Source organism: Zosterops lateralis (assembly GCF_965231275.1).
Source record: "Zosterops lateralis genome assembly, chromosome: 4".
Taxonomy (NCBI): Eukaryota; Metazoa; Chordata; class Aves; order Passeriformes; family Zosteropidae; genus Zosterops; species Zosterops lateralis.
This window is the reverse complement of record NC_139765.1, coordinates 43,790,132-43,816,282: the sequence shown is the minus strand read 5'-3', so window position 1 is coordinate 43,816,282 and position 26,151 is coordinate 43,790,132. Positions and strand designations below refer to the sequence as shown.

The 26,151-nt window shown below is 40.3% G+C and overlaps 1 protein-coding gene across 2 annotated transcripts in view; it reads right to left on the bottom strand.

Annotated features, from left to right (window-relative positions):
* Window positions 1-19,652, bottom strand: part of SCAF11 (SR-related CTD associated factor 11) — a 48,760-nt gene extending 29,108 nt beyond the window's left edge. Inside the window, exons 1-3 of one of the 2 annotated variants that reach the window (XM_083859271.1) lie at window positions 19,632-19,652; window positions 2,547-2,622; window positions 1,592-1,746 (exon numbers count right to left, since the gene is read on the bottom strand). In XM_083859271.1, coding sequence (XP_083715397.1) covers window positions 1,592-1,746; window positions 2,547-2,607 — 216 coding nt within the window. In that variant the 5' untranslated portion in view covers window positions 2,608-2,622; window positions 19,632-19,652. Of the gene's footprint in view, window positions 1-1,591; window positions 1,747-2,546; window positions 2,623-18,831; window positions 19,113-19,631 lie in introns of those variants that run through there. The other variant, XM_083859270.1, reaches the window with a different exon arrangement.
* Window positions 19,653-26,151: the final 6,499 nt, after the last annotated feature.

The window sequence follows — 26,151 nt, the reverse complement described above, 5'->3', positions numbered from 1 at the left end:
AATTGTGTTACCACTGCCTTTCAGTAATAAATAGCACAAAAATTAAGATTAAGAACATAGCAAGAATAAGCATATTGCATATATATACAGACAAGTGATACCAACCTTCTGAAGGGAATACTGCAACCAAAATCATTATTTACTTCAAAAGAATGATATTGCAAAGAAACCAAACAGGGGTCTCACTAAAGTGACAAATTAATTCAAGCCCACAGAAGCAGGGCAAAAGGCAGCAAACCCCACTCATCCCAGTACAAAGCAATATTAATTTGGTGTTTTATACTGATAACTGAAAAAGCTACAGGAAAAGTAAAGACATCAGACTGAATGCAATGCCTGCATGACATAGGTGAGGGAAAAGGACTATATAGAACAAGGTTATCAAGGATTTGTTCAAAGAGCAATTTTTCTTTAAGGTTCCAGAGCTATTGTCCCAGGGTGACTTTATGATGCTTGTACCCCCCCAACTGTCTGTTCCGTGTGTGCTGTATATTGAGTTCTCTGCCTTTAAGGCTGGTTCTGAGAGTGAAGCAGGGAAGGAAGCAGCCTGCAGTTTGTTTGAGAAAACAGCCTTCACTCCTCTGCATTTTTTCTCGGGATGGTTTTGTTCGTCTGAGGCATGGACAGCAGCAGCACAGAAATATTTTTTGCTTTTAGTTAGTTTAGCTAGCTGATGCAGAGAAGCTTCCTGGACGTTTTCTTTCCTTTTTCTTGGGTCTGTTTGAACCTACTCTGGACTGAGAACCCAGAGGAGCACCAGGGAGCTCACACCTGCAGCCCACCGGGGCCTGGACCTCCAGAGGGACGGATAAGGGACTGATCAAGTTGAGTTACACCCACAGCAAGGACTTTGTTAATTTGCCATCTCACTCCAGAATGAGAGGTTTTATTGTTTCATATTATTCATTCTTTATGCTTGTGGGTACTCTGTTTGTTAAATAAATAGTTTTTCCCACTTTCCTTCGAAAAAGTTCTTTTCCCAGACTGGCTGTGGGGAGAGGCCATTTGAGTCTGCTTCCAGGAAGGACCCTATTTGGGGGTTTTCTCCCAAATTTGCCCTAAACCAGGACAACTATCTACAAAGTTATTGACAGAACAAAAACCAGCCGTCATTAAAATACATTTTTTTTCAGCACAGCAGTAAAGCTTTTAGCTGAATTCTCTTTATGGTTAGAAAATTAAGGTTGTACCACTCATTTTGTAGACAAACATGAATACATATTGGTCCCAGCCCTGAGTTGACACTGTGACAAACAGCCTGAAGGTTATCACAAATTAAAATTAAGCTAATAACACAATATTATAGCAGGTATAATAATGTTTGATCTTCCAAACAACCAACACTGATCTGTTTACTTACCCCTAATCTCTAGCAACCATTAAGTTACTAGAGTAAGCAGGATTGTTTAGTGAAAGAAAACACAAAATACTTTATTGAATTAAGAAGAAAGTTTTCCAAAATCTGACAAATTGGTCATTGAACACTTCTCTGCAAAGCCAAAATCTGTAACTTCCATAAAAAATATCTGTAGGTATTAGATGCAATAGATATCACTGAAAAATAGAAACACACCTTAATGCTCAGTCTTACCTCAGCCCATTTAAGAATACAGGTCATGCAGAAGGTATGACTGCAGTTCTCAGGAAACCCAATCTCTTGTTCTAGAAGGCAGTTCAGACAGATGGGGCACGTGTTGCCATCGTACAATAAAGTAGAACAGGAGCAGTTATCCTCCTTTTCTTCACCTGGTATTATTAACACCAACACTTAGAAGTTTTGACAGTGTTTGAAACAAAGTCCTTCTAGATTTAAATAATAAAGAAGTAAGAATTCTTTCAAGTGCTCCTCTGGCCATCTTCTTAGCTGCATTAGACCTGAAAACCTGAATTCAGCTTGCTTTTAACTACAGAACACTGTGTTTCAGGTGAAAAAAGCTAAGCAACTCATTTCACAGACTACTGTACCACTCTTTGCCATTAAAACAAAGGGAAGCTGATTACAGGCATCACAGTGTTTCCTATTGATTATTAAGTCATTTAGACATAATTCTCCTAAGTTCTTTCTCCCTGTGTGTTTGCACTCTCTCCATGACAAATTACACCAGCATATTCTATATTCAATAGCTTATATACACATAGTCTACCTTACTTTAGTTTTTCTTAGAATTATCTTAATCTGAATATTTTCAAATATTTACCTAATCATGTACATTAAATAAAAAATGCTCCCGATTTTGTTACAGTTAAAGTGTTTTCAGAATAAAAAATGTATGAAAATTTCTTCAAGAAATTTTACTCTGAATTAATCATTTTCTCATTTTTATTTTGCTACTAGAAGTTAACAAGTAATAATAAGAGAAGACACAGGAAATTATCTGGGGATGTCACAGGCCAAAGCCAAATATTATGAGATAGTGGTTATGTTTACACAACTTCTTTCAAAACAAGCAGCACACTAATTGAGAGAGCAATTGAAAAAAACCCCAGACATTCACAGCTTGAAGATGAATAATATGCTTCAATATCTAGACATACACAAACTTTACCTTCCATGTCTTCATGCGTCTGATCCTCAGTATCTTGAATACATTCCTTTCTGTTCTTCATCTTACAAAATGAAGTCTGGAAAATACAGAAGCAGTTCATTTAGACTGCAACTTGAAAATAAAAAATTAATGAGTATTCTCCACTAAAGAGTAGAAATACATGATATTAGAAGTTAAGGGATCATTTAGAATGTTTACAATTTAGAAGCATCATTATTACTGTCAAGCAACTGATGTTTCTAATGTCAAAATTAGCTTTTGTTCAACAGATGCTAAGTTTTTGCAGTGTTTTAAGACTACCACTCGTGCTTTTATTTTTAAAAATTAATCATATTGCTAAGTTTCCATGCAAACCACCTCATGCAACACTGCAGTAACACCTGCAAACTGCCCTAAACAAATAGTTGAAGCAACAAACTGTAAACTCAAGCATCAGAAGAGTTGGTTGTTTTACAAACCTAGAGCCATCATAGTAGTGTCAAGTGAGAAAAATGAAAGCAGCTTATATTTGTATGACAAAAGCAATAAGGAAATAATTCAAACTATTTGTACTCAGTAAAACATGTAGAGAAATTTGATTCAAACAAGGGACAGGTCACAAGCACAGATGCAGGGGAGTATCATGAATGGGGATGCATTTTTTTATCTGCCCCCTGAAGGAGATGGCACAGATAAAGTACATCGCGGTGATCCACATTGCAAAGGTGGGAAGAATTTGACCCTGCCTAAGAAATAGCAAGTATATGTTCTTTGGAGGCTTACTTAATACATGTGGAATGAAACACACTTGAAAAAAAGAGTATCTAATACCAAGGGCTGAATCTCCTGCATTTCAAACTCCTGTACTCACAGCAGAGATAGTAGATATACCTAAAGCTCCAACCCAAGCCCCAGCGGGAACAACGGGTTTCTTCAAAACTATATGAAGCTTTTAAAAAAATCAGTATTTAAAAGCACAAACAAAAACTTCAGAAGACATTGAAGAAATCAGAGATTATCAAGATCTGCCAGTTAAGCATTCAAATCTGAAACAAACCAACCGACATTTACTCTCACACTTTGACACCTTTGCTAGACAAAGCAGCAGGACAGAGCTGAAACTACCACAACTGCACACCTCAACCAAGTCTCCTCCTGTTTCACTCAGAAAATACATATTATCCATTTACCACCAAGTCATCCAGAAGAGGAAGACACAGAATTTGCTTCCCCAAACTTTTCTTCTCATCAAGTTTTTATTGCTTGATCTTGGCAGCAGGAAGTGTTTTAATGATTTTTTTTTTTTATACTAAGAAAAGCAACTGCTGCACATTCCCATCACATACACTTTTCATTTTCTTAGGCAACCCAAGAAATCAGGACTCAGATCTGTGAGTCTCAAAACATAGACAGTTTGCTAAACAAATAGTCAAAACTGTAAAACTAGTTAGAAATCTGCCATTAGAATTCAAAACGGCTTCAATATTCCCGCTAGAAATTACTTGTTGATTTCCCAAAGGGAACATGGGAATCAATCCAACTGAGGATAGGGGAAAGTGAAGGCCAAGGAAAGAAAAGTCTAGGTTTAAGGGATTTTTCCCCTACACTGCTATTGCATTTTTTTGCTTGAAATTATTTTCAAAAGATATCATTAATGCATGGCATCAACTGCAGGCTGGTTACCAGCACTAACACTGACACTGACTGAGTTGCAGCCAATGCTGTAAGGTAGAGACAAGTTCTGTCGGTAGAACAACCACTGTCCAGACCTCCACTGTTTGCAAGCTAAGCAAAAGGAAACCCAAACCAAGTCAAGCTGCTCCTTTAAAATTTCATGCCTTCAACAAGCAAAATCTGGATGAAATTAGGACAGGTAAGACGACCAAAACTACATTTGAATTTAGGAGATTGTGGTCTGTTGCCTTCACTCTGATTTGCACAAGTGGCTTTGGCCCCACAACGTGTAAACCATGCAGCAGTGTGTGGTATATGTGTATATGTTTTCATACATAAAACATAAGAACATCCCTTCTGCTCTACATCTTAAAACCTCAGCAATGCTTTACAGAAGCAGAAAATTCCACAAGCTGTACTCAAACATCTTTCAGCCCTACAAGTCCCAGGACACCTTAAAGCTGAGTCAGTTTCAAGACAAGATCAAGAATTCTGCACTCTGCATACGTCCACAGAAAATCATTTAAAAAGATACAATCTAGACACCAAATTAAGGAGTAGCTTTTGAGTTCACACTTATTATAACAGAGGTCTAGAATTCACTAAGATTGCAGAAACAGAACACAGAAGCTCTTCATATTTGTTTTTCCCCAGAAAAAGTAACCTTTTATTCCATTGTACTCTTTCTAGATACAGACATTCCAGAAACTCTGACACACTTCCAATAATTAGAAAAACAGAGATCCTAAAATCCTGACAGAGTATCAGTAAGTCCACAACATGCAGTAACTGAAAACATTTATGTGGTGTTACCCCATTCTTCTCACAAGCCTATAACTTAAACAGATAGTGAGTGCTGCTGATGCATTTCACAGATCACTTTGCACAGCACAACTTCATCAGTTTGACATTGCATTTCACACAACACAGCAAAGGAATTTAATACTACTGTTTTCTTAATAAATAAAGTAAAAGATATGATCAAAATTTACGTATTATTTAACAAATTAACTTGGAAAAGATTGTTTTCTCCACTACTTTAAAAGGGGCACCACAGGCATTAGAATAGCAGAAGAGTTAACACTGGACTGTTGTTAAATTTATATGATTAAAAGCAGAGTTAGGAAATAAAAATCTGGTTTTGAAAGAGCAGACAGCTTGGAAAACAGAATAGTTATTTTTCCCAAAATGTGACAAAACAGCAACAAGCACTATACTACATTTATGCTGACCAAAAAAAAAAAAAAACAAAAAACAAAACAAAAAAAAAAAAAAAAAAAAAAAAAAAAAAAAAAAAAAAAAAACCACCACCAAAAAAACACCCCCAAAAAACCCCAAACAAACAAACCACCCCTCTCCGAACTCTGCAGATAATCCTTCCTAATAATGCCTAAGGACAGCATAGCATTACAGCCAAGATGGTACTTTTCTGGTGCTGCTACATTCTCAGTGGAATTACTTTCTAAGAGAAATATTTTACTTTATTTCATATTTGACATAAAGACAAGTGTATCTAGTATATTAAATTGAGAACAGTGAGCAGAGACACTAGCACAGGTACACAACACTACCTCATTTCTCTGTTGTCTTCAAATAATTACATGTTTAAGTTTCCAGGCTATTCTTCCAAGGAAATGAAATTCCTGTTCTTGTTTTCACAGAATGCATCTGCCAACCAAAGTGCTTAAAGAGAGTTGACTGTAGATTGCGGTAATACATTTGTCACTGTCCGTCTGAGGAACACAGCTTCATGGAGAACTTAACACTCCACAAAGCAGACTGAGTGCCATGCACACATTAAACTATTTCTTGTATCACAAAAGTACAAGTGTGATTCACACAAACTACTTCATACAACTCACAATCTAAAAATACAGATGTATTTCAACACTAATTCATTGTGCATGTAGAAAAAAGACTTGGTCTGTTCAAAGTCATGCCTCTTAATTTCTTAATGAATCTATTATCTTAAAATCTTAAATAGTCATGGAAAAAGCATTGGATTAAAACATTACAGAAGCCTAGTTATAAGTGACATGAAATTAGCACATGCCTCCTTTTTGCCTAACTACAACACAAAGTCATTACAAGCATTCTTTATGCCCTGTAAATAAAATGCAACAACTAAATACACTCTTCCTCCAACACAATAACCCTCCAGAGACTCATCTACACAGAAGTGCCACAGTTCAGCTGGAAAGGGGGATGGAAATCAAGAACACATGCAACAAGGTCTCTGGTGAGAAAGTGCAAAATGATGCCCATGACATCTCACTCATTTCTGCAACAGATTTAACGCAGGAAACATTTGTAATCGAGCTTTCAGCTTCTTAGATACATGTTGCATTAACACATAGGCTAGCAACTTATTTTGACTGCTCCATTTAAAATATTTTATTTTAAGAAGGATTTGGGGGACTCTTAGTTATGTTTTGATTTTTTAATAACTCAAGAAACAACCAGTTTCAATTATGAAACAACAGTCAGGCATATGTTTAGTACACAGAATTTACTTTCTTAATAAACAATAATAACACCCTTTACTCCCATCAAACTTTTGGGCAGTAATAGGTAGGACTCTGCTTCTCCCTATGCATTTTCACTGTCATTAAGAAACCTTGGAAAGAGGTTTAATCTGCTCCCTCAGCAAATATGTTGTTAAAGAAAAAGATCTCAACAACTAGTTACATTCACAAACACAGATTTTTGGTGGTGGTGGTTTTTGTTATTTAAGTTTTAGTAGTTAATGACAGAACATGTGTCCTCTGAAGTTCCTCACACAGGCTCATCCTAATCTCTGGACCATTACTGGGAAAATGTCCAGCTGCTGATGAAAAATTTTAAACATTTTGCCACTTCTGTGCTATCTAAGGGATGGGCTGCGAAAACACTTATAATTTGCAATGGCAGTTGAACATTTGAAAAGCTTTTGACCTACTTGTATCACTATGTCTAACACAATACACACACCAAGAAAAAGAATAGAAAATCCACCCCCGTTACCGGATATTTGTCTAAGTACATCAAGAACCTTCACAGTTGTTTTATTTTTTATTAAAAAAAAAACAACTTCTGACTTGTCAGAAGAGCCTGGAAGGAAGGTAGACTTGCTTCAAGTGACAATTGAGTAATGTTGTTTGCCCTTCAATAAATGAGAGCTACACTGAGAATCTGGAAGTACTTATCCTGGATTTTCTCTTTTGTGCAGTAAAATCTCTTGGCCCAGCACATTAGTGAGAGTAGAACCAACGGTGACACTCAAAAGCAGGCTTTTAAAGAGGATCTTTACTCTTTGTAAGCTCAAATTGCACCTTGTCTGCATTCCCAAATCAAATGCAATAGAACCAACAATGACGAGAAGAAAAAAAAGACCAGTGCTATGCCTTGGGGAATAGAGAGAAATCTTTTTCTATAGGTGGTTTAAGCCTATTCATGTAGATCCAGTGTCTTGAAAGAATCACTGCTATTCAGACAAGAAGATACTGCTGATTTAAAGACTCTTTCCAGACCCTCTAAGGATGCAATTACCCAAAAGAGCTGAGCTAATCTAACAGCTTGCTGCCACCCAAAAAAGCAACTATGTTTCTCACCACTGGTGACGGTGAGCAGACTCACTAAGAGTCATTGGTGTCCAAAGACATTGCAAGTGACAGAATGAGTGAAGGAAGACATAAAAAGGCATTGCCCCTTTTGGCAGTGGTAAGGTGCAAAAAAAAAGCTCAGACTTTGTTGTCAAACTTGCACCCCCTTCAAGGACCCAGCAGTACTCAGCTAGATCAGCTGCTGGGTCCATGAAAATGCAAGGTAAACTCACAGGAGAAAACTACCAAAGCCAAATGGCTAGAACTATACCATACTAAACAGTACACTGCTGTCTGTTGCTCTTCCCCTTCCCTACGCAAAAACCCCCAAAAAACCAACAAACCCAACACACAAAAAACCCACAAAAACAAAAAACAACCCCTACTCAAAGCAACACAGTGGATATTATCCTCAGATTTTCCACAATCTAGCAGCAAGATACTGACAGGTACACTTCAACTACAGATGCTGTGGCTACAGCTATGTCCCTGCTAGAATCAGTGCTTTCATTTTTGTGGCCCACTCAACAATAACAATGTGAATATCAGCTGCAAGCACTCACTCATGTCCAGTCAGCACTGGACAGGACAATACCACAACTGCCTTCTAAGCAGGGAAGGAAGACACAACTCCATCAAAATGTGCTTGAAAACGGCTGCAGTGACTCAGATGCAGTGACCAGCATTTAGTAACCTGTCTGACCATCCAGAAAGTCAAGAGTTTTAAGGAAGACTTAGAACCTTACAGGGGACACACAGAGTAATCTCCTTCCTGTATATAATGCTTATAAACTGTCTCAAAATCTGCAGTACAGATCTTTTCTTGTTAAATCAATGGAACAGTGTACCTCAATGAAGTTTAACAAAAGAGTACCTGCAAGACTTAAACAAAAAATAAGTGTAGTAACAAAGATGCCATTTAATAAGAATATTTGAGAATATTTTATAAACTGTGGGGACATAATGTCTTTTACAGAATGTTGGGTGTTGAAGTGCTGCTACAAATCAAACTCTAGTTTCTCAAGCAAAATACTTCTGTTCACTGGACAGTGTAAAAAGGTAGCCTAGCAATACCAGCAGTACCACTTCACTTATCTGTGCCTTCACAACTTATGCTGATCCCCAAGTTGCTTTAGCATTCTGTGATTACTAATTGAAAAATGCTTCACTCATCATAATGCTATTCAATGTGTCAGGGTGAATAACCAAGTTCTAGCTCTACTTAGAGAGGTCACTATCCAAAAAGCTTCAGTACAACACAGAGCTAGATAGATTACCAATCTGAAAAATAGGGCAACATACTTACATTCCAAAACTTGAGCTTTGCTGTTAATAGCTCTAGCAAAAGAATGGAGCCTGTATAATGCTCTCTAGTACAAACTTACCAAAGCTTTAAGAAACCTAAACTGTAACAGATTTACTACCCAACAGATATCAACAAAGTTACTATCACCAACAGGAACCTATTAAGGAACTTCTATCTCTCTATTGGGAAACTCAAATACGGAAGAAGCATCCCTTCAACCTCAAAATCCCAGTCATGCAGCTGGCCTCCCAGTCTACCAACTTTCGTGTTCCTTCCCTTTCCCAAATAGCCAGTTCTCATTAGTTTTTAGCTAGCAATAAAGAAAAATTAAGAATGCAGGTTGCAGAAGAGTAATAAGTAACAAAATGACAGTCAAATCTTGTACTAAAAGTTAACTGGTAATGAAGCTATCAGTCTTCAGCAAAATTTCAAATTCCACCCTTCCCATCTGAAGAAATCATCCAAAAGAACAAGCCATTTAAAAAATTTTAAGCAGTAACTAACTTAAAACAATATCAGGCACCAGAATTTGTGAAATACTGTTTTATCACCCCTCCTTCCCCATAAGGATGGCACATGTGGGACAGCTGATTTGCCTAGACTCAGGACCATCCACGTAACTACTGGGACAATCCATATAAAAACTGATGCTTCCAGCAAGCCACAAAAGGTATGACATTTGACCAAAACAGCTAAAGCCTCAAACAGATAGTAATTTTCTGTGTCAAAATCATGCTGAAGAAGTTTTCCCTGTATTCATCAGCTCTCACCATGCTATCACACAAGATGGACCCCCATTTTCTGAGGAAAGTCTTGAAGAGGTGGAGGAAAACTGATCACAAGCTCGCACAGCAGTTCGCAGTTCTGAATATGGTACTGAACTAGTTACTTCAGTGGCACTGATAGGTAATTAACTACAGGAGGCAAATTCCATTTCTCATCTTTCTGCATGTCAGCTATAAAAGACTTTGTTCCACTAGGATGGATAGCAGAAGTTTAGCATCTCTCCTGAACTCGTTTTTAAGGTGATAATAAACTGTGTACTTCAGCAGATTTCTCCATGAGTCAACGTACATCAATTATCCCCTAAGATTTTCAGTATCTGGCAGCAGCTGTGAGGTTGGCTCATAAGACCATGTGACATTACATGGCAAAGTATAGCTAAGTGGCACCTCTATACCATCAATATGTTTCAGGGTGACCACTGACAACGGAAATAGGCCTGTGTTTACATAAATTCCATTCCTAGACCAAAAACTAGATAAAGCTAAACTTTCTGGTCAGTAAGGAACAGAATAAAAACAAAAAAAGAGGCACTTAGGGGAGCTAGATGTCACAGTGCAGCTTCATTTGATTCAAAGTATATGTTCCCAGCTGATCAATCTAACCAGTAATTTAAACTTATGCTTGTCCCAGCTGGCTCTTTAGTGACACTTCCCAAGTCTAGGAGAAAACCCTTTCCCTATTCTGCTAGAGGACAAATTACGTTACACAAGCCTCTGTCAGCTCTTGACAATGCAAAAGCAGTGAGGGCAAAGCCATGCAGCTTCCCTATATGCTAAACTTAAGGTAATTTTGCAGGGCAGCTCCTCAGTAAGTCTGCACTGATAACACCGCTTTCCAAAGACGTTCTGAATTATATAAAACAATTCCAGACCTAATCTTTACAGATGTGTACAGCTAGGCTCACAACAGCCATAAGGAGGAAACATTCATTGGAGCTGTAGTTAAGTCCCTTGGGAAAAAAAAAGCTTCATTTATACAGAAGAGAGGATGAATAAAACCTTCTAAAGACTGATACAAGGTGATGAAATGTGTAGTCACAGAAATTAAAAGCCCACCTCATTTTCTTTCCAAACCAGTGTTTTCAACAGAAGGCAATGTGCATTGTGCTGCTGTTTCTCATGCGCATGCATGTGTATGATAAGGCTCTCAACAGAAGATGCACTTACACCACAACCACCCCTGTAGGAAGAACATGTGTTTGCCACTGGCTAAGTCACATCATTTCATATCCTGATAACAAAACACATAAATACTGTAGTAATTACCATGATACAAAAAATATGAAAGAGAAAACAGTGTACGTAGCATGCTCTCACAAAATGTAGAATTCAGCACTTAGGTGTTTCTTCTAAGTAGTCTGTGACTAAACTGGGTGAAATTGAGATTTACAAATAACAGGAACTCATTAGGCATTAGGTACTATTGTCATAGTGCACATGGTTCAAGCAACTAAATCGAATGAGCTTAAACTCAGGACCTTGCCTTCTGCTGCTCAGGCTCCTTAGTCACATGTGGACTTCTGCAGCTGGAAGGGATAGCATTACATACCAAAGTCAGCAAAAATGGCTCAGCCATCTCAAAGAACAGTGTTTTGGGGGTTTTTTAAGTTCTTTTTTCTAGCCACTTGGAAGCACAAGTATTTTCATGCTTTCCACCAATGAGCAGATATTTGGCAGTGGGTTACAGAGAGTAAGAACATGCTTTCCACACAAGTAACCCTTCCAAATACAGCCATGTCACAGATCTGGAGGGAAAAAGATTTGCATTTAGTCAATTAATCTTTGCTAGTCATTGCATTTAATTTTCCCCCAGCCATAAACTTGATCTGTGCTTCGCATACAGAAATAATTTGAAGTTCCTATTCCACTGCTACACGGCACATACAACAGTCCCACAAGAGCAATGAGCATACTTCAGCCAGTGCTATGGCAACACAGCAGGACTTGTTGCAGTCATCTCTCTGATGCTGAAGAAACTAGAAAGACCATCTTTATTCTTTTTAATACCATTCTAATCATACCCAAATAGCCAGACTCAAACATCAGGAATGCAGAAGCTGAACCAGAAGACCTTCCAAAGACAGAAGCAGAGAAGACTAAGACCTTTTAATAGGGCAAGGAAAAATGATGGGCAAACCTGATGGAGTAAGATTGAGCTCAAATGAAAAGCTCAGGGGCAGCTACAAGAAGCATATTTAAGATGCAAAAAGTAATGGGGCAATAGAACGAGTGTGGTAGGTGATTACACAAGCCTCTTGAGCTAGAGACAAAAAGAATGAATGCAGCAAAGAAACAGCATGCAATTGTCCAACTACAGACTACCACTATTTTTTCTTTTACCTAAACCACAGTAGTCATTTTTTAGCCTCTGCATGTTGAGCCCCTGCAAAATGAAGGACATTCTTCTAGCAAAATTTATGTAATACACTGGCTTCCCTATAACTTTATGGCTTAATTTACATGGAAAAAAAAGGACTACAGAAGATTGCATAGAACAATAGACACAGCCTTGATAAAAATATCCTGAACTTGAGTCCTCTATTAAAAGCATGCTGTTCTTTCATTTGAAATATCAAATCAAGAGTTTAGACTTCTGTCATGTTCATGATATGTTCATGATTTTAAAAATGGTATTTCTGGAAAAAGAAATTTCAGATTACAAGTAAAATATATAGACATTGAGTCAAAAACAAACAAACGAAAGAAAATAACATCCCAATTTTAAAGTACATTTTGCCTCTGTGTAAAGGCATACACTTTAAAAAAAACACACTAGATGAAAGCTATGGTATCAAAAAGACAGTCCTCAAGCTCCTTCTTGCTTTGAATAACAGCATTTGAGGTCAAAGACCTACACAAATCTCTTACAAAACCTGAACAAAAACAGATGCTGTATTTGTGGAAAAAAGAGTTCACGAAGGATTGATGACTACTACAATAATTTTACGTGTAATTGTATTTTGTAAAAAATCTCCTACAATATCTGCAGAATAACAATGCATTGGATGTTATTTCAGAAGTAGTAGATAGATGGGGAGTAAGCAGTTTCAATTACTGTTTTCACAGCCCTTACTCAGCAATAACTTTCAAGACAGCTAAAATAAAGTTAGAAAACTCCAGCCAGGAATGGGAGACAAGTAATGTAAGAAAAGGTCCTTCTTAACACAAACAGTAATGCAAAGAAAGGTAACACAAACTACTAATGCAAGATAGCAACCTCAGATCTGAGCTTGAAAGTACAACCTGAACTCCATCACCTTTCCTTCCTTTCCTTCCAATTTGTGAAGTGAGTCTAATAAATAGTCATGATAATCACCTTTTTGGCTTCACCATATATATGGCATCAAGAAATTATCTACAACACAAAAGTACTTTACTGTGAATTCTTAAGTGACCAGCATAGGCCTTATTATAACTGATTATTCTATACCATTGCAAACCTTCAAAAAGAACTTCATCTCTCTGTATCAACAATGTTAGAGGCTCCCCACAATGAGGAACTCCACTGTCATTCAAAGTTTCTTGCCAGAATAACTACTACAAAATAACCACTGGAACCCACTAACTTATCCAAGACTTGCATAAGGTACCTTTCTTGCTTTAGCTGATGAAACTGCATCACAATTGTATAGGTTTAAAGAGAAGAATATATTTTAATTTCATTGTTTTAGGTAACTTTATTTGGTAATATCTCTAAGTCAAAACTCCAATGAGCCCCAAGGCTCAAGGTAGCCCTAACATTATGCTTTTCTCCAGCTGTTTCATAGGACTTCCAATTACTTTTTGTTACACCCATCTATCCACAATGGTCACTACCTCTTACCTAACAAGTGATAAACTAAGAATGTTTTTAAAAAAGCAGAACTGCATATAGAAAGTGCTTATTCAGTAGCTATATGAAAGGCAGAGAACTTCACTGCCTCTCCTATGTCCAGCACTGAACACTATTCAGTTACTCTGAATAGTGAGCAGGCTAATTAAGATTGCATGCCTACCTTCATATTCTACCTTAACATTCCAATTTTTAATATCAGTTCAACTCATTTTCATGCAAGTGTCTCCATCTCTCCTGTGGCATAGCAAGAAAAGCAGAGTTTTCATTGCTCCAGTTTTGGCCTGTGTTGCTATCTAAAGATACGGACAGAGATGAAGACTTCTATCAGACATCGATGACATAGAATTTCACATTCCTTATTACTGCCGGCAGTCTAACAAAAGCCAGGAAGTAAGTAGAGAGATAACAAGGGTTAACTCAATTGACATTTCCAAGCAATTTCGTACTAGCTTGAAAATTTTCAAATATCACTAAATGCATCACTCAGGTTTACTGACAAATTGTACCTGTGAAGGTAGATCACAGTTAAGCAGTAATTTCACCCCTAACCATTGCATTTTAATGTGAGCTCACCAATCCTTAAGTTAAAAAATGCATTAAGACAGACATTATTATTAGCATCTTTTAGAAAAAGTGATCGGATACTGCAACTCACCACACTATTAGGCTTTAGAAAACACTCACTGGAAGACATTTCTATTTCTCAATTCTCTCCATATATTCTTTTATACACACACATATATATGCATACGCAAAATCCGAAAATCTCAGAAAGAAATACCACCAATCACAGAACCATAAAACTAAAATGCTACTTTTCCATCTTTGCTATGACAGAGTATTTTTCAGTTCAAATTTCAATTCTGTGTTCTCATGGAGGAAAAAAAAAAAAAAAGAGCAATACTACCGTTTCATCAAAATAAATTTGCGAGACAGCATAACTTGCTAATAAAAAATAAATAGGTGAAAAGACTCAGCACAACATAAACAAATGTTAGACATACATGTACAATGCCTACACAGGTGTCTGTGTATTTGTTTCATGAATAAATTACATGCAGTATTTTGATCATCCATTGTGAAGTCAATTAACAATTTCCCAAGTTTAGAAATGACAACTTCCACATTTAGTTATATTGAACTTGTTTCTCCAACTTCAGGTCTTCAGGAAACTTTGCAATGCTCATGGGTTGAGATAAGGAAAAAACACTAAAGGGCAAAATAGGCTTAAACAGTATAAAGAAAATTTATTAGCAGAATTAAAAAAGAATAATGAGAATAAAAATAAATCTTTAGAACACGTTTTTTCTCCCTCCAGTCCCTGCTTCCTTCCCACTGACAGCACAGAGGCAAAACATGGGAGTGTTTAGCTGGCTTGTTATTTTTTAAAAAAATCTTTCTTCAATTCACTTAGGGAAAGGAGTTTGGTTTTTTCCTGTTGTGCCATGGGGTCCTCCCCATAGGAGACAGTTCTCTGTGAACTTTTCTAGTATGGTTTTAATCCACAAGTAGCAGTCCTGCCCAACCTGCTGCAATGTGAGTTCCTACAACAGGCAAATCATTTTTCCACAACTGTTTTTCATGGTCATTAGTTCACGTCATTAGTTCCTTTTGAGGATGAGCTGCTCTACTTTGGAAGTAAGGGTCCTTTCTCTATCTCTGGAAGCAAGGGTCTTCTTTCTGTTTGAGTTTCCCACTAGGTTACAGCTTTTCAGCATCTACTTGCTCCAGCATGAGCACCTTTTCTCATGAGCAGCAAGTAGACCTCTACATCCCCCCACACACTTCATGAATTACAGGGAAACGGTTTGTTGTACTATAGTCCTCACCACAGCTCGTAGAAAAATTTCAGCCTTGATGTCCAGAGCACCTCATCCTTCCCCTCCCTCCTTTTACCAACCTTAGTGTCTCCATGTTATTCTCCTCACATGCCTTCACCTTTTCCTTTTCTCTGACTCAGAAGAAAATTGTTATTTGTAGGTTTGTTTGTTCTCAAGTTCTATCAATTGAAAAGTTCTTGTAGGGTTTTGTAGTGCTGGAAGGTTGATACCATCTGGACTCCACATCAGGGAATGGGTCATCGTGCCCCCTGCTGTTGACCACATGGTCCCCCCTCCAGCACCACAGGGACAGCCCTGGCCACCGTGGGGCTGGCTCCATTCAGCGCCTCTCTCCATGCAGGGCACCAAAAAGGAGAAGCTGCTGGCCCTGCCCCTGCCCTTCTGCCCGCAGCAGGGCTGTTAAAAGCAGCCAAGCACAGTTCGCCACAGACCGTGCCAAGACAGCCCTGGCCGCATGGTCCTGGCACTGCTCTGGTTTGCATGGTCCTGGCCACAGGGCCACTCGTGGCGCTGGGATGGCCCCCAGCAGCAGAAGAAAAGAGAGTGGACACAGTTTTTTCTTTTCTTAAATATATCATCACCATTAGAGGCGTTACTAACTTCTCCAATTGGGCTAGCCACTATGTCCATCATCAGAGCCTTCAAGGATTGGCTCTGCTGGACACAGTAGAAGTTTCAAAGAGCTTCTCTCTCAGCAGGCACTGTGGCTTCCTCTGCCCCCACTAAAAGCCACGCTGTATTAAACCAACACGGTTGGTTGGTTTTTTTAAAGCTCCCAACAGAGAAAAACTACTTTCTGGATCTGGTGTATACAGATTATGCACATTCGACCTTTGAGAGCCTTTCCAAGGCATCACCCTCATCATGCCTTTGGTACTTCACCAGAGGCCAGATGCAGAGAGGACAAATCTCTCAAACCTCTCACACAGAGCTGTTTGAGACAGCAGAGCTGCAGCTTTAGCGAACATAAAGGTAGAGTCACCTTCCATCTTCCAGCTACAGTCCTCCCTTTGCTACTTCGTGACTGTAGCTATGTTCCTGCACAAGAGAATCAAGTAGTTCAGGGTATCAAAACTAAGCAACTTTCTTACAAATTGTGTCCACATCCTCACCAGGCGGGCTAAAAGAGATTGAACAAGTAGGGAAGATACAGTATCACTGCACACAGACCCTCTCCAATCGGGCAAGGTGGACTAGTACATACAGATGAAACAAAATGTATCTACACTGCAGAAAAGCTGTGAACTAGCCCTTGTTTGGAAGTGCTCTAAAGCAAATGCACTTCAGAGATCTCTGTCATTGATGAGTACAGAGGATGCTTAACACTTAATTCCAACCTGGAATTAAAAAAGGCAGAAAGATTGGACAATGTCAAGATTTATAAAATCAACTTCAGCCTTAAGGGGTTTAGCAGATTAACCATAACCATTTAAGAATTCATTAAAAAAACCTGATAACAATAACAGTACTGGATAGTCAGTTTAGCCATCATGAGGAATTACTCTACATGTTTTTATAGGTACTAACAGGAAAGACAATTTTTCTCCCTCACCGTAGACTGTTGGCAAAGAAAATCTGAACACTGAGCAGTGGACTGACAAAAAGCCGGGCTTGAAGAATTTTGGTGTAGGTATGGCAACTTGAACTTTTACCAGCAGTGGTTTTTTCACCCTTATTAATATAAAGTATGCTAAAATACATCATTAATTGAAAGACAAATTACTCTTTGATTACTATATAAAGCCAACTTAAGTAATTTAAAGTTTTTGCACAGGTTTTTTAGTACTCAGGACAGTGGAAGACTGAGAAGATTCTTCAAAGAAAACCTGTAACAAAATAAAACAAAAAACCAACAGCTGAATGTAACCTGAGAAGAACAATCATGTACAATCATGAACAGAACCATCTACAAGTTTTATAAAAGCAGTGGCTAGAAGCCATGCAACAACTGCATCAAACTACAGCCAGTTGAGAGCACAGAGAAACTCTTTATCATTTAGATGTTTCCAAGGCAATAACTGACTAACTGGAGAACAAGATAAACTTACAACTACCCATTGGGTCAAACTCAAAAACCTTCACAACTCTCCATGTGAAGGAGAACCATAAAATCATGGCCAAAACACTCAACATATACCTAGAAAGGTGTTTCCAATGGTAATCTGAATACGAGATAAACTAGTCAACCCAGGACTATTGCGGTTCAAGGTCAGAAAAAACATTCTCTTCCATGACCATTTGGGGGAGAGAGATTTCCTCACACAGACACAAAGTTGTTGCCTGCTCTGCTCATTTCAAAGCAGACTTTAAGGTCAGTGAAGCATGAAAAAAATGGATATACTTCTTATGTGTGTAATTTGTCACTCAAAGTCAAATCAGTCACATCAGCAAATGTGAACTGCTGAAAAGAAAGCTTCAAAAGATTTAATATTCTGACTAAAAGTCTAAAGAGGCTTCCCCACCTACAATATGTTGCATCTTATCTCAGGAAATCACAAAAGCAAATACTGTATTCCTAGAAATGTTAAAGGAAACACTTGAAAAAGTACTTGGGATCATTTCCAAGTATTTTCCATGCCACTGAAGAGGATGCTATCCATTTACTTTTAAAACCGTGAGTTTCTAGATACAGATTTTCCTGTTAAAAAAAGAAGAGACATGGATTATCACATATAATCAACCAAATAACAGCAAATTTTTTGTCACGCTGTCACTTCATTTAAGAAGCTACTACTTATTTCCGCTAAGAGCAAGTGAAATCTTAACAAAATTACTCTCCCATGTGTAAGTGTCTGAATACATACACAGTAAAACTTTAAGTCAGATTATACTTAAAACTGTGATCCACTGAAAAGAAAATCAAAATTCCCCAGCACATTAGTGATCTACAAACTTAACTGGACACTCAGCTAGATTTCCCTTTAAGCTTACAAACTTAAAATAGCTGTTCAATAATCAGGGACATTCCAATCGATCATATAATAATTATTTTGATGGGCACAGCCTTAACTGTCTCTCGACATTTCAAATAAACAACTCTTTGCCAACAGCACCTAGTTACTAATACCAAACACACGGTAACTACCTGGGCTTTCTCTCTGTTATCTCGTTCTTCCTAAGAATTTAAAATTAATTAGTGTACTAAGAGGAAAACATCGTGAGAGGGCGGGGACTAATTTTAGTCCTAACAATACTGCTTTGTTTTGAAGTTATGAACGTGGAGATGGACTGTCAAAGATGAGTTACATTTTGAGCGCAAGCTAATAATATTCTTTAATACTCACCAAAGCGGGGGCGGGGGGGGGAATAAACTAGGACACCATGTACTATAAAACACGAGAATTGGATATTATCTCTCCAGCTCGGCAAATTGCTTCCAGGCTCCAGCGCTCCCCTGCGCAACTTTGCCGATGTCTAAGTGGCGATCACACGGCGGCACAAAAGCAGAGCCAGGCTTTGAGCTCTCCGTGCAACTTCCTCCACAACTCCGATGTCCCAGAAGCCGCTCCTCCACCCAAAGCCGGCGGTGTTTACAGCTCCGGGCTGCCGGCCGTGCGCCCACCCCACGGGCCGCGGGGGGACGGCGGGTCTACCTTTGTTCAGCCCCGCTCACGGGTCAGGGGCAGCGCCGCTGCTGCTCCCGGAGCGGCTCCACAAAGCTTTCGGCTCGGAGGGGCCGCGGCCGCCCCGCTTTGTTTCCCCTCTCGCCCCGGGGCCCGGCGAGCTCGGAGCCGGACCCGCGTCTGGCCGCGGCGACGGAGCCTCAGCCCCAGGCCGGGCCGGTCCCGCTCGGCGCCACGACGCGGGCGGCGGGGAGGGGCGGGGAGGCAAAGGAAGGGGGAAGCGCGGCCGGAGCCGGCAGTAAACTCCGCCCCGGCCCGGCGGAGCGGCGGGAGCGCCCCGGCCCGGTGGGCCCCGCGCGGGAGCGAAGGCCCCGGCCGAGGCGGGACTGCAGCGCCTCCCGCCCGCCCTGCCCTGCCCTCCCGGCCCGCCAGCGCCCGACCCCGGCCCGCGGCCCCGAGCGCTTCCCCTCGCCTCGCGGGAATTCCCGAGGGAGGCGGCCGGCACCAACCGCCGCGCTCACCTGGCGCCGCGACGTTCCCTGGCGCGGTCTCTGCCCCGCGGGGAGCGCCGGGTCCGGGTCCGGGTGCCCGCGCCCCCTCCGCCGCCTCGGGGCTGCCGGGGCTCCGCACGCTCAGCGCCCGCCGCGCCGCCACATGTCCGCGCGTGGCCGGGAGAGCGGCGGCAGCGCCGGCGGGGCCCGGGAGGGGGCGCTGCTCGGCTCCGGCACGGGCGATGCCCCGGCGGCAGAGGGACCCTCCGCACCGCCCCCGCCGCGCCGCCTCCCGGAGCATTATGGGATAGGTCCTCCAGCACCGCCTGGCGGGGAGGGCGGGCGCGGGAGGGCACGTGACCCGCAGCCCCGCCCCGGCCGGGCGCCAATGAGGTGGGGGGGCGGGGCCGGGGCGGGGCCGCGCAGCGCGGGCGGGGGCGCCCTCTAGTGGCGGCGCGGCGATCGGGCGCGGCCCAGGGGCGGGCGCGCTGCTGGATACGTCATCTGGCCGCGCCGCGGGGCGCGCTGACTGCGAAACTTTTTATAAAATTTTATTTCATTTCATTTTATTTTGTAATAGTAGCATTGTGATACAGTTAGGCAAGAGGACGACTGTGGCCACAGGGTGTCTGGCGGGGCAGCAGTGCCTGCGGGGCCCCGAGGGGTCAGCGGGGCCTCGTGCTGGCTGCGGCCTGTGCGTGACAGTGACGTCTCGTCCCCGTACATTTTCATAACCAGTTATTTTAAAAGCAGTTGGCCATGTTGTCGTACGTCCTGATTACGGCAGACATGAAAGCAGTTCAGTGCAGCAGCCGCTTCTGAGCGCTGGCCCTGTTACAGCTGCATCACAGCACCGCCAGAGTCTCCGCCTGCTGGAGACTTCCCTGCACGGGCGCAGAGGCAGCGGAGAGCTGGGAAGCGCCGTGGAGAGCCGAGCCCTCAGCTGAACCCCCAGGGCACCGCTCCTGCCATAGCAACGAGCGACAGGAAGGGGAAACAGCTCCCCCAGATACGCGGGCTGGGTTGTGTCTCCTTGTGTTCAGAATGAAGTCACAGCCTGGATGGAGTGAAATGTATGTCAGAGTCAGTCTGTCAAGAATTATAATACCTTATTAGTTGCCATGATTACTGAAAGAGTATTAATTTAGGATCAACTCAGAAGGACTTGAATTAAGTAAGAGCAGGCTGTGGGACAGAATGTAAGAAGAGTGACAGGAAAGAAGGAAAAGACTGTGTTCATTGGAAAGCTGCAGGGAAACGTAATAAGAAGATAACTCCCATAATTTGGAAAACATAAATAACAAAAATTTAGGAATGGAGATTAAATATTTAAGATAATTCTGACTTTAAAGTGATTAAGGTTAACCAATTCCTCAAATTCTTCAATGGGATTATATGAATAAAGGTGTTAGGAAAATTGGCATTAAAGAAAGCTTTGTTATAAACACAAGTCCTGTGTTTTGACTACATTGAGATCTTGAATGACCCTAGAACTAGACACTGGAGCAATTAGGAAGGGAGAACCATAGCAGCAAACCAGCTGTGTGTTTGCCTAGCCAATCACAGGGGTAAGGGTTCATTGCAAGGAGGGCATACTATATACATCTACTGTATGTTATTCTTTGTTATGTTGAATCTTTTAATTAAAATGTTTACTATGTCACTTGGGGCTCACAGATGCAGAGAGAGCTTGGAATTCACTGTTTGTGTCACAAGCTGTGAAGATGTTGCTGTCACCCGCTCACGCTGCACAGATCACGTTGCACAGAAGAGCCAGGCAAGCTGAAGAGAAATATCTGTGTGACAGAGGAATGCAAAAAGAAACACTCATCACCTCTGATGTGTTGTCTGTACTTTCATTTGGTCCTCTGATTGTCTATCTCTGGCCTTTATGGCTACTCACACAACTTCAAGATATGTAGTAACAGTCAACTGGTTTTGGCCCCTCTGACTCATTTTTTGAGATGGAGGTGTGTGTGCACTGTTTGTGTACAGGGGGGATGGCGATGATGGACATCTGTGGCTTCCCTCCTGTCAGGTCTGGAAAATGCCTTTAGTTTTCCTATGTGTACGTGAAGTTCCAGCCTGCAGAGGTTTCCAGGCCAGTCAGGGCTGAAGGACAGTCCTGTCCAGTTGAATGTCTGCTCCTACAACCAGTCTGTCAAGGAAGAGCAGCTGGTCTGTTATGCCAAAGGTGAGCATGAGATATAGCTCATCTATCCTGTGATACAGGCACTTTCATAAATTTATTAGTCATTCATGCAACCATTAGTATTTTTCTCAAAAATCAAGACCAGGAAGATGATTTGACCTGAAGAGATAGCTGAAATATCATCAGGAACTGAGATGAAGATGGCAGGAAAAGAAGTATTAGCTGAGGCAAAATTGATAGGAATGGATACAGAAATTGTTAACATTTCTGGATTAGTGGATGAGTTGTCAGCACCAGCCAGTTTTGCTGAAAGGAAAATCTTATATTCAAAGTCTAAAGATCTGGGAGCCAATCGTGACTTTTGACATTTGATAATTTTGTTTTCATGCTTTACGGTGATAAAAACATAATGTTTTTAGTCTGTTTTAATGTGTGTTCTGAAGTCTTTGGCTTCTTCAGTTGTTCTTCAAGTGACTGATGGCACAGGTTGTCCTTAGTCAAGGTGGATACCACACCAATAAATCCTTTGCAAGTGAAGGATAGGACTAGTAGAGGCAGTTACTATTGCCTATTGTCCTTTCTAGGTAGGTATGAGTAGGGCTGTTTCTTCATTTTCCAGCTGGATCCAGAATGCTCCACTAGAAGACCAGGAGTAAACCTCAGGCTGTAGGCAACACAATTTTAGCAGTACTTTGGAGGCCCTTTGTGCATGCTCTGTGTTTTGTTTGGGAGATTTACTCTGCCCACATTTTCAGAGTTTCCCAGTATCCATGAGAGCTGGAAACTTCCCTGGAGTGGAGCCTCTCACCAGCTCATGTTTCTCTCAGGATGGCAGCATGGTGTGGAAGCACAAGCAAAGTCATATTCATGGCACAGTTCTGAGTATGATCAGAAGCCAGTTGTGCCAGAGAAACACACATGCAGGGAGAAGAGTGTGAGTGAGGGCATGGACATTTGGAGAGGGGAGCAACAGGGAGTGTGATACTAGAAATAAGAGTGGTGTTAGGGCGAGGGAGAGAGGGAGATGGTGGCAGAACTGACTGAGAGATTTTGATCACGATATGGTAGAGCGAAGGAGGGGAGGTGATGCTTGATGAAAGTGGGGAAGAGTCAAGCATGGGATTCCTGGAGGACAAAATGATAGTCATCCATGAGAGCAGAAACTAGAATTGTCATAGAGCACAGAGGGGGAGGTGGAGACAACTGCTTATTTGTGCTGTGAATTTAAATTCTTAACTTGGAAGTATTCTGTGCCATCCTGCACCATTTGCCATTAACACAACATTGCAATGATGGCACAGGTAAGTGACTTTATCATTATTATTACTTTTTTCAGTGTAATTAGCCTGAAATGGTATTTCTGGGGTCTTGAAGATGCCAGTACTACATTCTATCTCTGGAAGAGAGGAGGTCAAAAAACTTTAGCATAGTGGGTTGTTCTTCCTGCTGTGACACTGTTGGGACTCATCAATTAAGCCACTGAAATGTGCTATGCCCAGGGAACAGAAGAACTATTGATGATATAATACTTTTACTGTCCAATTTCAGATGCTCATTTAAGTAATAAATGGTTCATCTCTTGGGCTCTTATATTTTGAGCTTTTAAAGAATGTAGATATATGTAAGTAGTGTTAAAAAGGTGGACTCTGAGAGTTTATTAGAACTCATTCACTCTCTCTGCCCTATGCAGAGTCAGTCATGTATATGATGCTCCTTCACTCAGTCTATTCTTCAAGATCTCTGGTGGTGGACTCTCCTTCCAAAGTCTCCTTCCTCAGGCAGGCCATTTCTCTAGTTTAAAATTTATACTTTGAAAAGCTGTTCTGATTCATATCTGTGATCCTTCCTGCTGCATCAGAAGCCTAGTCATTTATCCCTGTCCACCATAAGTGCTGGTATCAGATTGTCTCCTTTCTCTTTGAAGCAGATTTTTACTTGCTTTTACCATTTTAATTCCTTTTCAATCTCTTTTAGGTTAAACAACATTGAAATGTCTACTAAAATCAAATATATGGTAAGTGCTTTGTCTGCCCTATCCAAGTGGCTTGATATTTTCCTATAAAAGGAAATGAGAGTGCTTTGGCAGCAGTTGTTCTTGAAAAATTAGTGTTGGACATTGTCTTCTTAATTTTGAAGTAATTAAAAATTGCTAACTTCATAATTTTTTCAGAGAGTTTATTTTTGGGGCTCTGTCTCTCCTTCCCAGCAATATTTTTTTCTTATTGTTTTAATTTGAAATTCAACTTTGTCTTGTGTTTATATATTATGCAAAAAAACCCCCAATTAACTGAAAATAAGCTAAGCAAATTAGCTCATTGTTCCAATAATGAAGTGTTCTGAAGTCTCTGTCTTTGCTGGCATTTTCATTTCTTTTTAGGGGATTTTAAATTTTGAAATTCTGATATATAGACAGATCTATATAGCTATAGATATAGATATATAAGTAAGTAGGTTGTATGTTTTCTTTGTCAAGGGGCCTCGAATACTTGACTGCACAGAAAACATTATTTCAGTGATAGAGCTTTTAATTTTTTTTTCTTGTTTTAAAACCGGTTTGATTGAGAGACTAGTTTCTTATTTGCATCCAGTATGTCTTTGCTTGCAAGTTTCATTGTTTAGAAATACAGTATGATAGTCTATAAATAAAAGTAAGTGGGATGAGTGAGGAACACAGACTAGTGAGGAATTTCAGGCTTCTTTTTAGCCAAAGGGAATATAAAGGGAATATAAAAGTATGGTCTAACACCTAAAAAAAAATTTGGTTTTCTGAGTATAGTCAGTCACAGTATAGACAACTATTCTGTTTCTTTTTTTCTTCTTCTTTTTTTTTCTTGTATTTGTTTTAATAAATCACAGAATCACAGAATATTCTGAATTGGAAGAGGTCCACAAGTATCATCAAAGTCCTACACAGGACAAACCCAAGAATCACTAATGCTAGCTGCTGTGTTGGAAACAAAGTTATCAAGCCTCTGCTTTAGATATTTGGTTGCTTGGTTGTTTGATTGGGTTGGTTTTGGGGTTTTTTTTTCAGTCTTCTAATTCATTCAGTGATACTGGTCAGTTGCTACTGGTTCTACTATTCACATTTGAACTGGCCATGTTTGCCATTTAGTAAAATATTACTTCTATTTATTTATTTACTATTACTTTAAAGTATACAATTGTCCCTGTTGGCCTAATCTTTGGCAAAACTGAGTTTCAAAAGATGAATAGGATCAGATAAAGTTTGACAGCACACATTTCAGATTCACAGTATTTCCATGTTCAGTATCCACACATCAGTTCCTAGGAGTTTCTTGTTCAGGTAAAGTATGTTCTAGCTCTGAAGCTGAAGAACTTGGACAAAACCCTAGGATATCAGACTTTCTCAGTTCTTTGTGGGTAGCAGCAATCCTTTTGTATAGGATCAGAGGAATTTTGTAATGGTCCTGGCTGGAATTTTTCTCTTGTTATGCCAGGTTGTTGGTCACACTTTGACTGTGCTCCATGGAGATAGACTGGAATTCTTTGGAATACATCCCACTGTAGAAATGAAAGATGCTATTAACAGCAATACTGAATATCTGGAAGAAGAAAAGGCTTCCTGTGTTAAGGGCTCTGAGGAAACTGCATGTGAGATAATTAGCCATAATTTATACTATGGAGCCATATAGTTTCCTCAGCAAGAAATGGGATAGGTGTTATTCTGTCATGAAGACATCATTCTTAAATTATTCCAAGAGTTCCCAAGAGCATTTTGCATCGTAGTACTGTGCTGTGACCAACCACATTTATTCACAGTCTTAAGGCAAAAAATCCTTGGAGCTTTTCATGGTAGTACATGCCTCACAATTTCTAACAAAAATCCAACAGTGCACTCCTTAGCAAAAATAGCCACCATTCTTTCCTTGTTCCAAGTTATTAGTTCTAATTTGTGGGACGATGACCTGTCTAACCAATTTAGTCCATTGAACTTAAGCTGACCCATATTACCTAATGTTTCTCTTCATCACCCTGAACAGGCTTACTGGTTTCACTCAAAGTTGGTGCAACAACAGGTTGACATAAATGTTGTTTAAAGTGTTGGCATAAGTACCATCCTTCATCTTAGAAGAACTACAGGAGATAGTTAAATAAAAGCAAAGTTAAATTAAAAGCACACATGGGCTTGGACTCATTGGATGAAAAGGTTTTGCTCTGGGACTATGTATGACAGAGCGAGAGGAGGATGAGAGGGAGTGAAGTTAACTTGTGTCATGGTTTAACCCCAGACAGCAGCCATGCCCCATGCAGCTGCACTCCATAGATGGAGAAATTGCTCCCTATTGAGTCCCAGCACTCATGGACATCAACAAACGTAGAAAACAGTGTTCCTTCTCTTTTTTTCTTATTTTTGCTTACTTCAGAGGATGAAAA